The sequence below is a fragment of the Marmota flaviventris genome, chromosome 19, assembly GCF_047511675.1.
Source record: "Marmota flaviventris isolate mMarFla1 chromosome 19, mMarFla1.hap1, whole genome shotgun sequence".
Classification (NCBI taxonomy): Eukaryota; Metazoa; Chordata; class Mammalia; order Rodentia; family Sciuridae; genus Marmota; species Marmota flaviventris.
Window position 1 is genome coordinate 7,925,514 of NC_092516.1, and position 19,063 is coordinate 7,944,576.

The window sequence follows — 19,063 nt, forward strand, 5'->3', positions numbered from 1 at the left end:
TATAGCCCTTAGGACCTGCAGTGCACCCGCTCTCTGGAGACCCCTGAGGAGTCACGGCAGTGGTGCTGCAGAGCCCCCAGGCCTTACCTGGTAGGAGCCCCCACCCATGCTGGGGACTGTCCAGGGCGTTGGGGGTTAGGGCTAGAGAAGCCACTGTGTTGGGTGTGGACCAGGCTGCAGGAGAGGGTGGAAATGTGGAGGTGGGCCCTGGGGGTGAGGAAGCTCTGCAGAGGGGGTTGCTCTTGCCAGAGGTGGGCAGGAGGATTAGGCCCTGGTAGCAGTGTAAAGGGGCCACTGCACATGGCTGCAGGGCGGGAAGCAGTTGGGGGGCAGAAATGAACAGAGAGGCTCAGGGAAGACTGGGGTGGCCTGGTCGAGGAAGCACAGAAGGGTCTGTGGGGTTCAGCTGGTCCTGGTGTGAGCTCACAGCATGGGACAGAGGGAGATCCGTGGGTGGAGGGAGCGTTGGGACACTTGGGCTGGGGTCTGTGAAGGAGAACATAGTTGAGCAGTGTCACCAAGTAAAGGTTGGGTTGTGACCCCCAAAAAGACATGGCCAGTCCTAAGCCCCAGTGCCTGTGAGTGTGGCATAATTTAGAAATGGGGTTTTGCAGATGTCAGAGTTCAAGAAAAGGAACTAGAGGGGACCCTGACATGGTCACTAGCATCCTTAGAGGATATGTGGGTGCAGACATTCAGGAGAGGCTGGGGATGGAGCAGAGACTGAAGCTCTGGGGCCATAAGCCCAGGACTACCTGAGCCCTCAGGAGCTGAAGAAGTAGGAGGAGCCCTACCCCCAGACTTTGCCCACATCTTGACTTTGGACTGGCGGGCTCTGGACTGTGGGAGGTCATGTTCCTGTGGCTGGGAGCCCTGTATGTGGCCCTCTGCTCACCTGAGGCCCGGACACCAATAGCCCTTTTTCCCTGTAGAGCAGAAGGACCCCAGAAACACAGCTCAGAAGTGTGTCCACCATAGGGAAACATCCAGGAGGCAACAGACCTGTTGATCAGGGAGATGTGTGGTGCCCTGGAGCTGCCCCTGGCCAGTGCCCTCCATGCCCTACTCTGGCCTCTGCACTGGGTCTCTACTGTAGCCTCTGCAGGCAGGCTGTCTCAACACGCCTGTCTTTTGCTGTGGCCCTCAGGGCAGCAAGGTGGAAGCCCGGGCCGCATTGCCCCTCCTGCATCTTGCCCCTCCATCTCTGGATGAGACATTCGAAGTCCTGGACCTGTCCTGCCAGTGGCCTTCCCATGGGAGTGGCCGGGCCTTGGCTGCAGGCCAGCCTCTGCCTCCACTCACAAGGCCTCCCTGAGGGATGAGGTCCCTGATCACCATAGTTCTGGCTCATTGGCATTGTGGTAGGGCGGTGAGGACAGTTTTCACCCAGGTGACTGAGCTTTGCCTTGGTGCCCTGACAGTTCTCAAAGCAGAATCCAAGGGAACAGTTTCTTGCAGCACGGCTGCGTGTGAGCCAAGCCCTGTGCTCTGCTTATGGATGTAGGGACAGGTTCACAAATACAGGAGGGAACTTCTGGCCATGCTGGGTCCACCACAGGCCTCATGCAGCCACAGGCGAGTGTCGAGGCATAAGGTCTGTGTGCTGCTTGGACTTGGCAGCGTTTGGCCACCTCTTTGTGGGGCTCCTGGGTGCCAGGCGTCAAGTGAGGGGTGCTCTGTGGCTGGCTCATGTGGGCCTCATGGGGGCTGACCTGTGCCCACTGTACTGAGGGATGAGAAGTAGATACCAGCATGACAGGGGACAGTGAGCTGCCTCAGGGATAGACCCCAAGTCTCCCTGCCCCGAGCCCATGCCCAGTCTTGGGTGCAGCTGGGACTCCAGCAGCACCTGCTGGTGGTGGGGATGGCATCTCTTATGCTGTGAGTATTCTGTCCCTGCATTTTAGTTATTCCCACCCTTGCTTTGGGCTCACCTCCCCCATGGTTCTTGGGATGACCCTGTGCATAGAATAGGCATCTGCTGGCCCTTCTGGATGGACACGCCTCCCCAGGAATCCTGGCCACACTTGGGCTCATCCAGCTCTGTGTTGGATCCAGGCCCATTTGGGACCTGGGGTTGTGGTTGGTTGGTAGCCGCCTCTTGTCCTCTACCAGGCACTGTTTACTCTGGGTATAACGTGTGATGTCACTGTTGGACACACCCAGGGGACTTGATGACACCTGCACCAGGCCGCTGGAGGGGGGGGGGGGGGCTGAGGTGATGATTTCACGAGCTGTGTGTTGCCCTGGTGGTGCCCACAGGCAGGTGTGATGAGGGTCCCCAGGTTGTCACCTCACTGTGGAGAAGAGGGTTGGAGGCCCTTCAGGGCAGGCAGTTAGGGGTGGCTTGTGGCTGCACAGAGTGGGATTCAGTGTTAGTGGGGACTGAGGGGTCCTGCAGCCAACAGGGGTACAGGTTGGGCCACACAGCTGAGGCCCCATAGGACTCCAGAATAAGCCAGGAGGAAGGTGCCCACGAGACCACTGTGTGCCCTGTTTCCTGCAGAGCTCTTCTGCGGACTTGGCTGTGACTGCTGGGACAGTGATGCTGCTCTGTGGGCGTGTCCTGGCGGCCCCCTCTGGTGGCAGCAAAGGCTGTCAGACCCCAGGGCCAGTCCTTCAGATGCACCCACTCGTGCTGCATGTGCTGCAGTCTTGGGAGTCAGATGTGGTCCCCCAGCCAGTGACCTGATCCAGCCACTGAGGCAACCGCTGGACCTTGGAGGAGGCCACAGCCCTGGAGGCAGGAAGGGAGGGGCTGAGCCCTGACATAGGGCAGGCTGTTTCTGGGGTCAGCGGTCCTGCATCAGGGCACTCCGTCCTGCAGGAGAGGGCCAGGCACCCTGCTAGTGTTGGTGCCTCTGTTCCATTAACAGGCAGGCCTCAGAGCATCAGAGGAGGACAGCTAACAACCTTGCCCCTGCCCGCTGGGTTGGTGGCAAGGGCAGCTTCTGCCCCTAGGACACGGGTCTGCCACAGTCCTGTGTAGGGTCCTGGCCACCGCGCAGCCATCAGCCTCAAGTTCCCCCTCCTGGAGATCCTCTCAGAGTTGAATCTTTACTTGGTCTGATTTGAGGCAGGATCGGGAGGGCAGGAGCTGGGTATGGGGGCTGGAGCGTCCTCATCCTGAGGGCCTGGGCTCTGGAGGAGAGCGTGAGCCCTGCTGGCCACTGGCGCCCAGCCCCCAGCAGCCCTTGGGCTCTGGGTCTTGCTCCAGGCCGGGCAGGGTGAATCCCTGCATTGGCCCAAAGGTTCTGTGAGTGACGTGGTCTGGTCTCACAGGTTCTGCCTTAGACCTGCGTCTCAGTGATGTCAACATCGCGTCTCTAGATAAAGACCTGGACGAGCAGGATCCCTGTGACCTTGGATTGTCAGGTGGGCACACTGAGCTACAGCTGCCCTTGCCACACCTGCAGAGTCCACCTGGCTTGGGGCCTCCTTACCCTTGGCGGGCCTGGGTGAGGGTGGGGTTTGCCACAGTCACAGCCTCCTACCAGGGCAGCACCTCCCTGGCGCTCATTTGGCCTCCTTTGTCAGGTCCCAGGCCGCTGGCAGGCTCTGCGCCAGTCACCATCCCGGGCTCCCTGCCTCGCTCACCATCCCTGCAGTCATCCTCATCCCTGTCCACCTCCCCGCTCAGCTCACTCTCCCAGTCGCTGCCAGGGCCACTTGTCTCCTCGGCCATGACACCCCCCCAGCAGCCGCTGCCCCTCAGGTCAGAGCCGGCCGTACTGGGCTCCGCAGCCTCGTCCTACGGCTCCTTAGGTGAGTGCCCCCTGCCCCACCATCACTCCCGCTGGCTCTGGTGCTTGGAGTATGTCTCAGGTGCTCTTGACCACAGGGCACCCCACCTGCCTGGAGGGGGCAGTGCCACACTCGACCCACACCATGCAGGAGACTAAACCAGCATGGCGTGCTGGTAGCTGCTTGCGTGGGCTGTGTGCCGGTGGGTGGGCTCACTCAGGAGGGACCTGCTGCCCCCGGTGGTGGGGGTCTGCTGCAGAGCTGGGATTGAGTCCCTAGGAGGTGGGTCCCTGACAACAGCCCTGGGAACCCCCTCACCTCTCCATGAAGAGGGATATGTCCTGCGGACCTGCCACATTTTAAAAGAACACAGTTTGAGATGAGGTCTCGCCATGTTGTCCAGGCTGGCCTCAAACTCAGGGATCCTCCTGTCTGGGTCTCAAAGTAGAGTGTGGGTGTCTAAGTGGCTTGGTCCCCCTTTCTGATGTCACACGAGTAGCATATGTGGCCCAGGGAAATAGAAGCTCCTTGGTCAGGTCTGCACATGGAGTGCTTGGAGAATGGCTGCCCCATATGCTGTCCACAGGAGCCCTGAACTAAGTTCCTTTCCTGTCTCGTCTCCCGAGGGATGGGGCTGTGCCTCAGTGGCAGAGCTCTTGCTGAGCATGCTAAGGCCCTGGGTTCAACCCCCAGCTCCACAAAAAGACTCCCCAAGGGGTTAGGAAGCAGGCCTGCTGGAAAGGCCTGGTGTGACCAGCACTGTGGCCTATGCCAGTTCCAGAACCTGTCCTGAGCTGGTGGAACCTCCCCTGGGGGAGCTAGTCCTGGAACTGGGCTCTGTGAGGGCAGGAGCACACACAGAACCTCCCAGGTCTCTGCACAGCACCATTGTCTCCATACCAGGTCTGAATGGTGTTCCTGGGAGCATCTGGGACTTTGTCTCTGGCAGCTTCTCTCCCAGTCCATCCCCCATCCTGAACACTGTCCCTGCCTCAAGTGCAAGTCCACACAGTGCGGAGCTGGCCCGGGTCAGGCGGCAGCTGGATGAGGCCAAGAGGAAGATCAGGCAGTGGGAGGAGTCTTGGCAGCAGGTGAAGCAGGTGAGGCAGTAGGCACTTGGGTGGGGCCCAGCCATGTGGGTGAGGCAGTGGGCACCTGGGCAGAGCTCACCCTGCTGCCTCCACCCATCCTTGGGTTTCAGGCCTGTGACGCCTGGCAGCGAGAGGCTCGGGAGGCTCAGGAGCGGGCCCGCATGGCGGACAGCGACCGGCAGCTGGCCCTGCGGAGGAAGGAGGAGGTGGAGGCCCAGGTCCAGCGGCTGCAGGAAGAGCTCGAGGGCCTGGGCCTGTCCTCACTGCCTGGGCTGCGAGGCTGTGGTGACGTGGGTGCCATCCCTCTGCCCAAGCTGCACTCCCTGCAGAGCCAGCTGCGCCTGGATTTGGAAGCTGTTGATGGGGTGAGTGCTGGGGTGTGGCAGTGCCAGGAGCTGTGTTCTTGGAGGGATGGGGGCCTGCCTGGCGAGGGTCTGATGCTACTTCTGCCCCCCTCCCCCCGCCCTGCCCTGCCCTGGGTACCTCCTTTCCTGCCAGGCTGGCCCCTGCCCTTCACCTTCATGCTCTTCCCCTGCTTCTAAGTGCTGGCAAGCAGGAGGCTGTGCCCTCCGTGGAGAAGGTGGGCCTGTCCACCTCAGGGGGCAATGGGAACTCTGGGCCCTTCCTAGGAGTGATCACACCAGGTCCCTGGGCCCCACCTTTTATCCCGCCTTTTTGGCATAGCACAAAACTCACCCATTCAGCGTGGCTGGAAGCCCCTTTCACACCAGGTCATCTTGTGGAGCCTCTGGCAGGTTCTGTGGCCCTGCTTCCCCCTCCAACCGTGGCCAAGGCCACAGCTTGCACCAGTCTGGCTGCACCCGCTTGGTCAAGGGTCCTGCTTGGCCCACATACTGAATACCAAGCTGCTGCACCTAGGCCCAGTCGTCGTCCTAGCCAATCCCTCCCCTGTAGCTGTAAGTGGCTCAGGACCGGCTGGCGGCTCCCCTTTGTGGGGCCCCTGGCCAGGTGTCCACTCAGCCCTGATGTTCTGGGCACCTCTGATCCTGAAGCCGCAGCTGCTGTGTCTTCCTGGGATGGCTGCCCTCTGCCTGGAAGACCCTGGGCCCACTGGGCTCCACTGGGCAGGTGGCCTCAGGCTGAACCAGCCGTTCCTTCTCCACAGGTGATCCTCCAGCTCCAGGCCAAGCAATGTGTGGCCTGCCAGGAGCAGGCCCCTAGCACCGTCTTACAGCCCTGCCAGCACCGTGTCCTGTGCGAGCCGTGTGCAGCCAGTGCGCCTGAGTGCCCCTGCTGTGAGGGTCAGCCCCTTCCCTGGTGACCAGAGGTGGGGCCTCATTCCCTCCAGGGCATGGGTGCAAAAAGACTGCAGAGTGCCACAGTCACGTCTGGTGCCACCGTCAGGACGCAAGTCCATGCCTGTTGCTACCAATGGCCTTTGTGGCACTTTTATCACCCACCACATCCCACTGGCGTCTTCAAGGTATTCTCCAAACCCTAAAGCACCGCAGAACCCACTTCCTGTCCCCGTGGTAAGCACCATGGAGGCCAGGTTCAGTGCCACGGTCCTGATACTGCAGTGGCCAGGCCACTGGGGGGTCTCTTCAAAGCACTTTGTAAACCGAGGAATTTAGTTTTAAATCTTATAAGCTGCTTTCTAGGTCCATGTTTTTTAATATATGATAACATGAAGCTTTATGTGTACTGTGAACTTGAACTTTCCCATCAGTTGCTGTCAACTCATAGTGTGGTGAATATATTAGATTTCATATTCTGAACTACTTATGAAATGAACATTTATCTAGTAGTAATGCCAACCTAGGATTTTACATTTTCAAATCAAGTGCAAACATAGTATTTATAAGCAGAGTGATTATTGAGATGCGCGTTTGGATGTTCTCGACTTTACCTAAGGAGCTCTTTCCCGAAGTGTGCAGGGCATGTGCACCTGGCTTTGTTCTGGCACAGAATAGACCCAAGCACTCGGGCCCCTTTAAGTGCCTGTGCCTTGCACAACAAGTGAAGGAATCGGTTCCTTTGGTTTTTGTCTTCTCCTGGAGGCTCTGAGGGCCAGTGTGGTCTCAGGAGTGTGCACCAGAAGGGGTGGATGTTAGGACTCTCAGATCCATGCTGTAGACAGCTGTGTTCCCGTGGAGCTTCTCAGATGTCTGGGGCACCCTGGTTCTTCCTGAATTGGGAAACCTGCACCTCCCACACTGCAACTGCCCACAACTCCTGCTGACCTGACTCGAGAGACTGCAGTGGCAGTGCATGGTGTCCAGGGTGATGGCATTGGTGACAGTCAATTGAGTCGTACATCAGTTGTGATTAGAGCTCATCCATGTGACCAGCAAGGTGCCTCTGCGGCCCGGGGCCCCAGCTCTGCCATGCTGCCCCTGCTCATCAGCTCCTGGGGCCACAGTGGTGCCAGGCAGCCTGGCCTCAGACTGTGGCAGGAATGCTGCTAAGAACAGTCTGAGGTGCTTGGGGAGAGAAGAGAAGTCTGCCGTGTTTGCAGACCTCACCTGGGTGAGCAGAGGGACATCTTTCAGGTGCACTGTGGGCTGGGTGCCTCCTCCCAGGGCTTTGCCAAAGACTTTAAGTAGCATTTTCTAAAGTGCAAAGTGACTAGGTAAACATTTTTATCAGTGACCAAATTAGAATGTATTTAATACAGTAGACTATTTAAAAGCAATTTCTAATATAAGACAAACCGATAGAGAGATTCTGTCATTTCAAAGGAAGTGAATCCGTGACGTCCCACAGCTAGTCCACTACAGAAGGTACCTATGGACGTGGGTTAGTGGCGCTCCTGTTTCTTATCAGTGATGACCTGTTAGCTCAGTACCTAGACATTACATATATTTTGTGTTACTGTTTTTGCTGTTTATTTTTGTTAATATTTATGCACTTGTTTCCATTTTGGGCCTTTGGTCTTTTTGAAGATAACAAGACAAAATTTATTACTGGTGTCTAGCCTAAACATTTTCAAATCATAGACCTAAAACTCAGCTGTTTTTAATGGTTTATCTGTAATAAGCTACTCCGGCCAGCTCTTTCGGTGGAATTTGGCCAGTGTTCTCATGAGTCTCCAGTGCTGCTTCTGGGGTGGGGATGGTGGCAGAGGTGAGGGGCCACAAGGCAACAGCTAGGACAGCAATGGTGCTGGCCTCTGTGCACTGGCTCTTCTGGAATCAGGAGGGCACTGGAAATAGGTATGCAACAAGAATTGCCCAGGAGTGGGTCTGCAGTGCAGGATCCCAGGATGCTACCCACTGATCTGTTCTGGGCGCCCAAGAGCACAGCAGTTGGGGAGGCTCAGGGTCCCGTGGGCAGGTGATGGCGGTGGGGTCCTGGGCTAGGGGTGCTGAAGCCCTGTGGTGACTCTGTGCTGGTGTTCCTGATGTCTGTCACCCTCTAGTGTTCAATCAGTGTCCCACACTGACTGACTAGCCATGGGGGTGGTGCGGGGTGCGGATGCTCCCTGTGGTGTGTCCAGCACTTAGCTGAATGTGCTGAGTCGGATTATCCTAACCCAGAAGGTCGTATTTATAATGTGTGATCATTTACTTGTAGAGGACCATTTAAAATTGTTAACATCTGTTTAAATTTTTTTACACTATATGCAATGGTTTACAGAACTCATGGAATTATTTTTATCAGTATGGGAATTAATTAAAACTTTGAATCTTTATTTTGTCTGTGTTTCTCAGCACAATGCCTGGCCAGCAGGTCCTCATGGGTGCCTCTGCCTGGTGGATAGGCTCGGGGGAGCCTCATCTTCCCTGCATAGGTGGGTTCCAGGGCTCTGCCTGCCTGCTGCAGGACACAGAGGCTCTGCACTGTCTCCTCCCGCCCACGTGGCTGCCCAGGTCAGGAGGTGTTCCCACGCAGTCCTGGATCACCTCTCAGCTGCTCTGAGACCCCGTCTGTGGGAGAGTGCTGGCCCAGGTGCTCAGAGTGGGAGGTTTCTGCAAGACACCAGGCAGGCGGTCAGGTCTTGCCCCACGGGCAGCAGACCTGAGGCGGGCTGGGGGCCCTGGCCCTGGCTGACCTGTGGGCTTGGCGTGGGGGATGTGGTGCTGGCTCAGCAGACTGGCAAGCCTCTTTATCTCCTTTGACAGTTCTGAGTGTGCCTGGAACAAGAGTTCCAGTGACAGGTGAGACCCCTGTGGGAGACACCAAGACTAGGAACCCTGCCCTTTCTCTCTACCTTCTTACAGTTGTCCAGGGTCTCAAACCCCAGGCCTGTTGTCCCTCCTTCTTGCTGGGTGGGTTCCTTTTCTCCTGGACCCTTTAAGTAGCCAGCATCCTCAAAAAGTGCCCTCAGCGATTTCTCATAGCCCTGAAGGTGGAGGAAAGAGATGGAGCACCGATTGGGGGCCAGCAGGGGGCCCCACTGAGCCTCACTCACCTGTGGGGTGATCAGGTCATCAGCCAGTTCCTGCTCCACCTGTCCCCACCGCTGCTGCAGGGCCTCTGGCAGGGTCGGGTACACTGAGAACCCAACAGAAGCCAGGCTCAGCTGAGTCCCCATGCCCCAGCCCATCCCCCATCCTGAGTCCTACCTAACAAAGAATGGGGGTGGCAGACAAGGGGGGTCTCAAAGGTCAACGCATAGACGCAGGTGCTTGGCTCAGACACATGGGCCAGTCGGTTGCTCTTCCCACAGGTAAGCTCCACCTGGGGAGGGAACCTCAGTGGGTGGCTGAGGGAGGACTAGGCCCTCTACCCGGGTACCCGCTCAAGCCCCACCTTGCTCTGCCGGCTCCGGGAGCGGCAGGAGTCACCGTCCCGCATCCACATGCCTGTGAAGGTGTTGTTGGTGATCTCCCACTCCTGCCAGATGCTGGGGAGGAGGGAGCATGTGAGGCAGGGGTGGGGACAGGGCAGGGCAGAGCCTCCCCATCCTCTGCCTTGCTCACCCGAGGATCCCACTGTAGGCGTTCCAGCGGAAGGTCTGCTCATGCTGGGTCACGTTGTGGAATGGGCAGAATTCATACTTGTACCTGGGGGCAGAGGGGGTTCGGGATCCTCGGGTCTGCAACACCCACCCCCTGCAGGCCTACCGGTACTCACGTGGACTCCACCAGGCTGAAGCACTTGCCAGAGAGTCTGAAGAGATGCGCAGGCCCTGGAGAAGGAGAGGGCTACGTGAGTCCAGCACAGACCCGACACCCACCAAGCCAGGGGCCACAGGCACGGAGACCAGCAAGCACCAATCTCCTTTCCCCATAGAGCCAGGGACAGCCTCCAGGTTGCCACCAACAAAAAGCACCATTAAGCCCGCCACACAGGCTCTGTGATGTCCACGTCTCTGTAGAGACAGCAGGGCTGTGCTGTGCCCAACGCCACTCTTAGCAGGGACCGTACGCCCATGGCTGCCCAAAGAGTCACCAGGTAGGACTGGGAAACAAGCCTTGGTGTGCAGGACTTGAAGGGCAGGTGCAGGCTCAGGAAGATAGGAGGACCAGTCCACAGAGATGGGCAGAGCTTTCTCAAAGGACCAATTTTCAACAACAGAAATCACGAGGCATACAAAGAAACAAGAAAACGACCACCTAAAAGAAAATTCTACCAGAAGAAAATGGAGTGGGCTAGGGTGTGGCTAAGTAGTAGTGTGTGCCCCTTCATCCTGGGTTCCCTCTGTGCACAAGGAACTGCATCTTGGCGAGAAGTTGCTGCCAAAAAGGAGAAAGCAACTAAGGTGCACACCTGGCTTTCTGTCCCTCATTTTTTAGGTGCTGCAGCAGTGGCCTCTCCCGCCAGACAGGATCTCCCACTCCTGGGCTCCAGTGGTCCTCCTGCCTCAGCCTCCAGAGCAGCTGGGATGTGTGTGTGCACCACTGTGTTAGCCTATAGCGACACGTTTTATCACTACCATGGAGGTTACATAGAACACCCTCGAGTCATACACATCGACTGTTTTGGTCCCTGGGGATTAAACCCAAAGGTGCTCTATCACTGAGCACTTATATCCTCAGCACTTATTTTCATTTTGACACAGGATCTTTGTAAGCTGCCGAGGCTAACCTCAAATTTAGAATCCTCTTGCCTCAGTTTCCCAAGTCACTGGGATCATGGGTGTGCACCACACACGGCTATAAATCTGACTTGAATTTGCACCAACTCCACCAACTCAACTTTACTTACAAACAGGAGCTACTCTTGCACAGGTCCATCAGGCCCGGCTCAGCCACCTATGTTACAGCTCACGTCTCGACTTATGCTCACAGACGTATAATTAGTTTTTATGCATTTGTTTTCTAATTATACAAAACAGAGGACAGCCTGGGCCTGTTTGCCCGTGTACCTACCTCTAGTGGAGGACTTCAGCCTTCACCAGTTACTGGCCAGGGCCTCTACTTTCAGCCAATAGGTTCCATGTGGCATTTCTGCTAAGGTGGGTCAACTAATAACAAAACCCCAGGGTGCTGCTTATCTAGGAATGTGTCCACCCTCTTTTGGTGGGGGTGCTGAAGATTGAACTCGGGCGTCAAGCATATATTCTGGAGCTTTGATGCCTTAAGAGACTTTTTTAGCTCCAAAGACAAATAGATTGAAAGTGCAGGGATGGGGAAGACATGGAGCTGGGTGGCTGCACTGACTACCTCAGAAACTGCTAAACAACACTGCATGTGGACCCAGAGTCAGCTCGCCAAGCTGTGGCGCTGGGGCTGGTGGGACGAAGGGGAGGCAGAGTTCCACCATCAGGCTTGGAGACACCATTCTTCTACCTTTATTTTTCTTGCAGGGAGGTATTGGGCATTGACCTTGGAGCTGTGACCTAGCCCCAGTCCTTTTGCTTATTTTGAGACAGTTGTTGAGGTTGGCCTTGAATTTGCAATCCTCCTTCCCCAGCCTTCCAAGGGATGACAGGCATGTAGCACAACACCCAGCAATATTCCACTTCTAAGGGACGTGAACCACACTGTGAACCAGTGGACCTCAGCCGTGTGCACACAGTTTTTCAAGAACAAGCTGCATGTCCCACCACAAAGCCAGCGCTATTCCACTTGGACTGCAACTAGAAATCAAGAGCAGAAGGCTGGACAGTCAACGCTGCTTCCTCTGCAGTGCCGGGTTTGCCTGAGATGTGCTAGGTACCCACTCGACCACTTTGCTATCCCCACTGAAAACCGTCGGCACATTATTATGCAGTGGGTCACAGAAGATGAGAAAAAGATACCAGAACCTACAGGAGGCACCTATGGGATGCAGCAGAAGTAGTAAGACAGAGACAACTGCAGAGCTTCGGCCAGAAAGCAAAGTGAGCCAGGCACGTTGGCACAGGCCTATGATCCCAGTGGCGCAGGAGGATTGCAAGTTCAAAGCCAGCCTTAGCAACTCAGTGAGACCCTGTCTCTAAATAAAGATAGGAAAGGGCTGGGGATGTGGCTCAGTGGCTGAGCACACCCTGGGTTCAATCCCTGGTACCAAAAACAAAACAAAAACCCCTCATACTGACTTCACGTGCCTAGAGCAATTCGAAAAAGAAAAGCAAATTAAATCCTCAGGAAGCAGAGGGAAGGAAATAATAAAGATCAAAGCAGAGCTAAGTGAAATACAAAAAAATAAACCAAAAGTTAGTTCTTTTGGAAAAAGTCAACAAAATTGACAAAGCTTTAGCTAGAATGAAACAAAGGGAAGCCTCAAATCCTTCAAACCAGAAGTGGAAGTTGAGCTATGCTACCAAATGCACAAACAGAACAGGGTTGTGTGAGAGGATACTCTAGACAGTAACACAGCAGCATACACCAACCCAGGGGACTGCACTGGGGACACCCTGGCTGGTAAGGAGATAGGTGACCAGACTTCTAAAACACTTCCTAACCCCTCTGCACGGCCTGTATTTCCAGCCAGAGCAGACATCATGCCAAATGTCAAACTGCAAAACAACATGTTGAATGTATGCTTACGCTAAAACCTAGGGGGTGTGGGGGGCCTAGGAAACCAGCCAGGTAGAGTGGCTCACATCTGTAGTCTGAGCCATGTGGGAGGCTAAGGTAGGAGACTGGGGCCAACTGGACAAGACAACAAGACCTGTCTCAAAACTATGTAAGTCAGTGGTAGAGCATGTGCCTCGCGTGTGCAGCTGGGTTTGTCATGCCTCAGCACCACACAAGACACTGGCAAACTGAATCCAGTATGTTAAAGGATTATACACGGTGAAGTCACCTTCCCCTCAACAAGGGGAAAATCAGTGTAACATACCACATTTAACAGAGTGAAGGGAAACCTTGACTTAAATTGATACAGTGAAAGTACTTAACAAAATCTAATATGCTTTCCCAATTGAAAATACAGGGGTAATGGAAGGAACTTCCTGAGAAAGACGGGGACACACACCCCAGCTGACTTCAGGGTGAAGGGCTGAAAGCTCCTTAAGACCAGGAGCAGAATGAGGAGCCCTGAGCACTGCCCTACCATGGTGCTCCCTAGCAGAGCAGCTGAGTGGAGGGAGGACAGGGGTGAAGTCTCCTGCTTGCAGATGCCACAGCTTCCAGGAAGAAACCTTAGGTGCCAGCAAAACTTGCCCAGCCAGCCTAATGGTATTCATCTGTATTCCCAGCTGCTCACAGGCTGAGTCAGGAGGAGGCAAGTTTGAGTCCAGGCTGCACAATTTAGAGATGCCCTGTCTCAAAATAAAAAGGGGCTGGGGATACAGCTTGATGGTGGAGCATGCCTGGGCTTAATCCCAATACTGCACAAAAACCCCAACCAAAACTGCACTGAGCCATCCAAGTCCATTTATAACAGCATCAAAACATTCAGGGGAGGGATTCAGAAATAATCCCCTCCAGGAGGGGAGGGGGAAAAAAAAGTACACCCAAAATTGCAAAATGTTGCTAAAAGAAACTAAAGACATGCATGGAAAACACTGGTGCTCTACTCCTGAGCTATTTTTTAGTTTTAAGTGGACACATTTTTATTTTTATGTGGTGCTGAGGATGGAACCCCCAGCCTCATGCATGCTAGGTGAGCTCTCCACCACTGAGCCCCAGCCCCAGCTGCCCAGACCTTTTTTATACTTTATTTAGAGACAGGGTCTTGCTAAATTGCTGAGGGATGACTTTTAACTCACCATCCTCCTGCCTCAGGAACTCTACCTGGCCTGATTTAATGTTTCTAAAATGACACTACTGGGGTTGGGGCTCAGTGGTAGAGCACTCACCTAGCACGTGCAAGGCACTGGGTTCCATCCTCCGCACCACATAAAATAAGTAAAACATAGGTATTGTGTCTGGGTACAACTAAAAAAATAAATAAATAAAAATGACACTACTCAAACTTAATATAGATTTAATGTAATTCCTATCAAAATCCTAATGACTTCTTTGCAGAAATATCCATTCTAAAATTCATACAGAATCTTAAAAAAAAAAATTCTTGAAAGAAAAACCAAGTTGGAAGACCTCCCCCTAAGTGACATCAAGACAGTGTGGAGAGGCTATGGCTCAGTAGCAGAGCACTCACCTAGCACATGCGAGGCTCTGGGTTTGATCCTCAGCACCACATAAAAATAAGTTAACAAAATAAGGATTGTGCCTGTGTATAACTAAATACGTATGTGTGTGTGTGTATATATATATAAAGTTTATATAAACCATATATATGACAGTGTGGAACAGGTAACCCAGAAAGGGACCTGGACATATAGCCAAATCGTCTGACAAGGGGCCAAGGCCACTCAGCTGGAAGGACAAGCCCTCTGAGGCACACAAGGAAGGTAGATGTCCATGCACTGATCTATAGACACTAGCTCTAGACGGATCCACGAGGTTAAAACTACGCTCCTGGAAGAAGATGGGGACGCTCGACAGGGACTTCCTGGACGTGGCACTGAAAGCAGATAACAGCAGCAGAGTCAGGCCAACAGACCTGAGAAGCGGGCATCAGGGGCCCATCCGGAAGTGCACCAGGCACATGCTAGGCTCTGGGCTCTGACCAGCCCCAACCGGAAGGGTATGAGGAAACGTGAAGGGCCAGCCATGGAGTGGGAGGGGACACCTGCAAACCACCTGACAAGAGCTTGACATGAAGAATAACAACAAAAAACCCAGCAATTTAAAGACCAGCAAGGACTGGAGAGCCACTTCTCTGATGGAGCCACACACACTACCCACAGGCACATGAGAAGGTGCTCACCACTAAAACCCAGGCGGATGTGCAACCTCTCTAACCACCCACTCTGGAGGCTGAGGCAGGAGGAGCCAGGTTCTAGGCCAACCTTGACAACTTAGCAAGACCTTGCTCAAAAAAGGAGCTGGAGATGTAGCTCAGTGGTAGAGCACCTCTGGGTTCAATTCCCAGTACCAAAAACCCACCCCAATGGGAAACTACTTTGGGGTTAAGACGGCTAGCAGCAAATGCTGGTGAGCATGTGGAGAAACTGGCATCTGAGCTGCATGGGGGAACTGCTGAAAAATTTGGCAGTCTTTCAGAAAGCTGAACAGTCACCACAGAATTCAGCACATCCACTGTGGTGGGGCTGGAAGCAGAGGCTGGGACGGCAGCACACTATGTCCACAGCAGCAGTATCCCCGGCATCTAGAACATAAGGTGCTCGTCAGACCAGTGGAGCTGCGAGGGAGTGGGCACTTTCTTGTGCACAGCATGAACGGTCTGAAGATGCCTCCAAGTGCACCAGGCCTGGCTGACACCTGGTTGCCCATACCTGAGCACCCATCTCCTCCTCCTCTTCACAGCCCCCTTCCAAGAACCATAGCTGGGACTTCCCCCCACATCCACCACCTACCCACTGAGGATTCCTGAACAACTCTGCCCACTGGACCCACTCACAACTCCTTCGTGAATATCCCCCACCCTGAGCAAAACCAAGCTCATGGCCTGGCCCCCAGCCTTGGGCACCCCATCCTAGTGAGAGACCCCACTTCTAAGGCTCCTTCAGCCATCCTCCCAGCCACTTGCTTCTGCCTTGCCCCCTCCCCAGATCCAAGGTCAGGCCCTGCCAACACCTAATCTTTCCTAGCCCCCACTCCTGCCCACCAACACCAAACCAAGGCAAATTCCTTGGTGTCATGCACATCTGCTGTGCCCCATCTACCTCTCCACACCACAGCAGCTCCAGATCATCCCCTCAACAGCCCCTGCCCATCTTGTTGCTGAGCTGGGGCACAAGGCTCCTAAAGTTGGTAGCGACCCCGGCCCCTGTGCTCCCGGTTCCCCTTCCTCCTCAGTATATCCTGCTGCTTTCCTTCTGAGACCTCCAAGCCCACCAGCAATGACCACCACATGTATTTCCGTTTCAGCCTAATTCTCTCCTTCCTTGGGCTGAAGTTGTGGTTCAGAGGTAGAGCTCTCGCCTAGCATGCATGAGGCACTGGGTTCAATCCTCAGCACCACATAAAAATAAAATAAAGGTATTGTGTCTGCCTATAACTAAAATAAATATTAAAAAAAAAAAAAGATAATGCCTCCCTCAGTCATAAGGGGGTATGTGGGGTGCCATGTTGCCAATGCACTGGCTCTAGGTTTATAGTCAAAGAGAAAACAATTAAAACACACACACCTGGCATATGTTGAAGGAATGTCAATGCAAGAAAAAATTAAAGTGCACACATCTGACTACACAGCTACAGAAAAATCTATTCTGGAAAAAGGACACCACATAACAAAATGAAAAGATTGATAAACTAGGAAAAATTATGTAACTTACATCCAAATGAAGTGGCACAGTCCCTAACACAGAATTCCCAGAAAACACCAAATTAATGGAAACTCAAGTAGAACAAAATGGAATGACTGTGCGCACATGTCTGCACATGCACACAGAGCCATGGTGCTTCTGGCTGCTGTCTGGCAAACCTGTGGCCAGGAGTTGTATAGGTGGAGTACAGTGTTGCCACTCTCTTTTAGAGGCATGGCACAGCTTCTGTGGAGGGCAGTGTATCCACGGCAAAAGCTCCATGAAGGCACTCTTGGGCCAGCAATTTGCCTCCAGAACATCTTCTGGAGCACACCTAGGCAGCTGCACAGACCAAGCCCCACTACAGCAGAACCTGCAGCACCAGTCTACACGCAAACCCCAAAGGCCATCCGCTGGAAACATGGGAAAAATTACGGTATACAATGGCGTGTTAGAAAGGGAGAAGGCAGCAAAAGACTCAGCAGAGAAAAAAAGCAATCCATGCTGGGGCTGTAGCTCAGTGATAGAGTTCTATGCTAGAATAAGTGGGTCTCTGGGTTCCATCCTCAGTACCAAAACAAATAAAAACACCCCACAACCAAATATAAGGTAATCCACAGAACAGGGGAAAAGATTTGCAAACCAAGCTGTGCACAGTGACACATGCCTCTAATGTCAATTACAAGGGAGACTGAGGCAGCAGGATCCCAAGTCTGTGGCCAGCCTGGTCAGCTCAATATAATTCCATCTACAAATAAAAAAGGGGCTGGGGATGTAACTCAGTGGTAGAGCATGTATTTAGCATGTGTAAGGCCCTGGGTTCTCTCCCCAGCACCAAAAAAAAAAAAAATAGAAAAATTAAAAATATAAACCTTGAGAACATGATGCTGAATGCAATATGTCAGACACAAAAGGACACAAATTACAGGTATGCCACCACTCACAAGGTACCTACAGTGATCAAATTCAGAGACAGCAGAATGACTGCCAGGCCTAGGTGGGGAGTTAGTGTTTGATGGGCAGTTTCTGGCTGGGAGTATGAGAAAGTCCTGGAGACGGAGGTGGTTATGGCTACACAGCAACCTGATGGACCTAATGCTGCTGAATCTGCTCACTTAAAAGTGGTTAAAATAAAGCTGCGAATGTAGCTCTTGCCTAGCACCCAAGGCCCTGAGTTCAATCCCCTGGGGGCCTGTCCTGGAAGGGTGCATCTTTCTTCAACCTTGCTTCTGCTTCCTGACCTCACCTTAGCTAAGCAGCTTTCTTCCACTGGGTACTTCCCCCATCATGTCCTACCTCACCAGGGTCCACAGTGCTAGAGTCAGCCATGTATGGACTAAGATCTCTGGAGCCATGAGCCCCCAAATAAGTTGTCTCTACTCTAAGTTGTTCTTGTAGGGCATTTTGGTTACAGTGACGAAAACGCTGATTAAGACACTGCTCCCCACCCACATGGCATTTTCCATGCCCATTCTATACAGTCTTTCTTACTTCCTGTCTACTGCCCATCCTGCACCCTACTTGCAAGGCCAGCTCCATGAGAACAAGCACTGGTATGTGCTGTTTACTTCTGCTATCCCAGCACAGGTCCTGACACACACAGGTGTTCAACAACAAATCCTTGGGTTTCTGTGTTTTCTCCCAGCAGACCCCTGGAGAAGAATGAGGAGTGTACAGGGAGGCCATCAGAACAGCCCAGGGTTTCAGTACCCAACTGGCTTGAAGGCTTGGCCTTGTGGAGTTGAACAGAAGGCAAGTGAGGTGTCCTCACTGTCACAGGCAGCACTGTCCTGAGAACTACAAGGAAGTTCTGCGTGAGACTATTTCTAACGATCAAAAATGTAAACCACCTGAATTCCTGCAAGCCTACCAAGGTTTAGACTACCCAAACAGCAAGTGAAAAGAAAACTTAAACCCATCACCATGAAGACATACAGTGAGTAACGGCGACAACGACACATCAGCCAAATACTTCTATAGTACTACTGTTAAAAGATTTTAGAAAGAGCAGAGATCGCAAAACCTTACTACACGTTTTGTACGTGTGCACTATCGGAATGAAGGCTCGGGGACGCCTGTGGAAAGACACACACCAAAGCGCTAACAGCGCCGCCTCCAGGGAAGGGAGGGGAAGGACGAGGCCAGCGGGGAACCGAACCCCGCGCGAGAACGCTCTGGACCAGCGGACGCAGAGCCCGCGTCCGAGGCCGCCCGTCGCCACGCACTCACCAGAGAGCGGCGACGGCTCCCGCTTGGGCTGCAGGCGGTTGGTCTGGGGCAGGAACGGGTTGTTGAGCCTAGGGGGACAGCAGGTCAGGGCCGCCCGCCGCGCGCCCGCACCGCTCGCCCGCTCGCCCGCCGGGCGCTCACCCGAAGGCGTTGGGCTCCTCCACCACCTTCATCTTGGCCGCAGCCGCTGGCGCGGGCCCTGCGGGGAGGGAGGCAGTGAGCGGGCGCGGGGCGGGGCGCTCGGCCGCCGGGGACGGAGGACCACTGACCGCGCGCCGCGAGCCTGAGGAACAACAGCAGCAGAAGCAGCAGCACGCCGGCCAGCCCGGCCGCCATGGCTCCGCCGCGCGTCACATGACACCGGCGGCCCGCGTGGGGGCGGGGCCGG

At 54.2% G+C, this 19,063-nt stretch overlaps 2 protein-coding genes across 8 annotated transcripts in view; one reads left to right on the plus strand and one right to left on the minus strand.

The window, feature by feature from the left end:
• Positions 1–8,490, plus strand: part of Unkl (unk like zinc finger) — a 38,956-nt gene extending 30,466 nt beyond the window's left edge. For all 4 annotated transcript variants that reach the window (XM_027940955.2, XM_071605422.1, XM_071605423.1 and 1 more), the window contains 5 exons: positions 3,283–3,375; positions 3,538–3,765; positions 4,648–4,844; positions 4,946–5,200; positions 5,962–8,490. In XM_027940955.2, the coding sequence (XP_027796756.1) occupies positions 3,283–3,375; positions 3,538–3,765; positions 4,648–4,844; positions 4,946–5,200; positions 5,962–6,117 (929 nt within the window). In that variant the 3' untranslated portion in view covers positions 6,118–8,490. The remainder of the gene's footprint in view (positions 1–3,282; positions 3,376–3,537; positions 3,766–4,647; positions 4,845–4,945; positions 5,201–5,961) is intronic.
• On the minus strand, positions 8,468–19,050 carry Gnptg (N-acetylglucosamine-1-phosphate transferase subunit gamma). Of its 4 annotated transcripts, XM_027940958.3 has the most exons (11): positions 18,945–19,050; positions 18,817–18,874; positions 18,676–18,743; positions 9,876–9,930; positions 9,722–9,805; positions 9,552–9,645; positions 9,365–9,479; positions 9,211–9,293; positions 9,010–9,141; positions 8,851–8,932; positions 8,468–8,767 (listed from the first exon to the last, which is right to left on the minus strand). In XM_027940958.3, the coding sequence occupies exons 1-11, from the start codon at positions 19,009–19,011 to the stop codon at positions 8,670–8,672; spliced, it is 936 nt and encodes a 311-aa protein (XP_027796759.1). In that variant the 5' UTR covers positions 19,012–19,050; the 3' UTR covers positions 8,468–8,669. The 4 variants fall into 4 exon arrangements, with proteins under 4 accessions (XP_027796759.1, XP_027796760.1, XP_027796758.1 ...); XM_027940959.3 differs by having other exon boundaries at positions 9,018–9,293; XM_027940957.3 differs by having other exon boundaries at positions 9,010–9,293.
• Between the last annotated feature and the right edge of the window lie 13 nt (positions 19,051–19,063).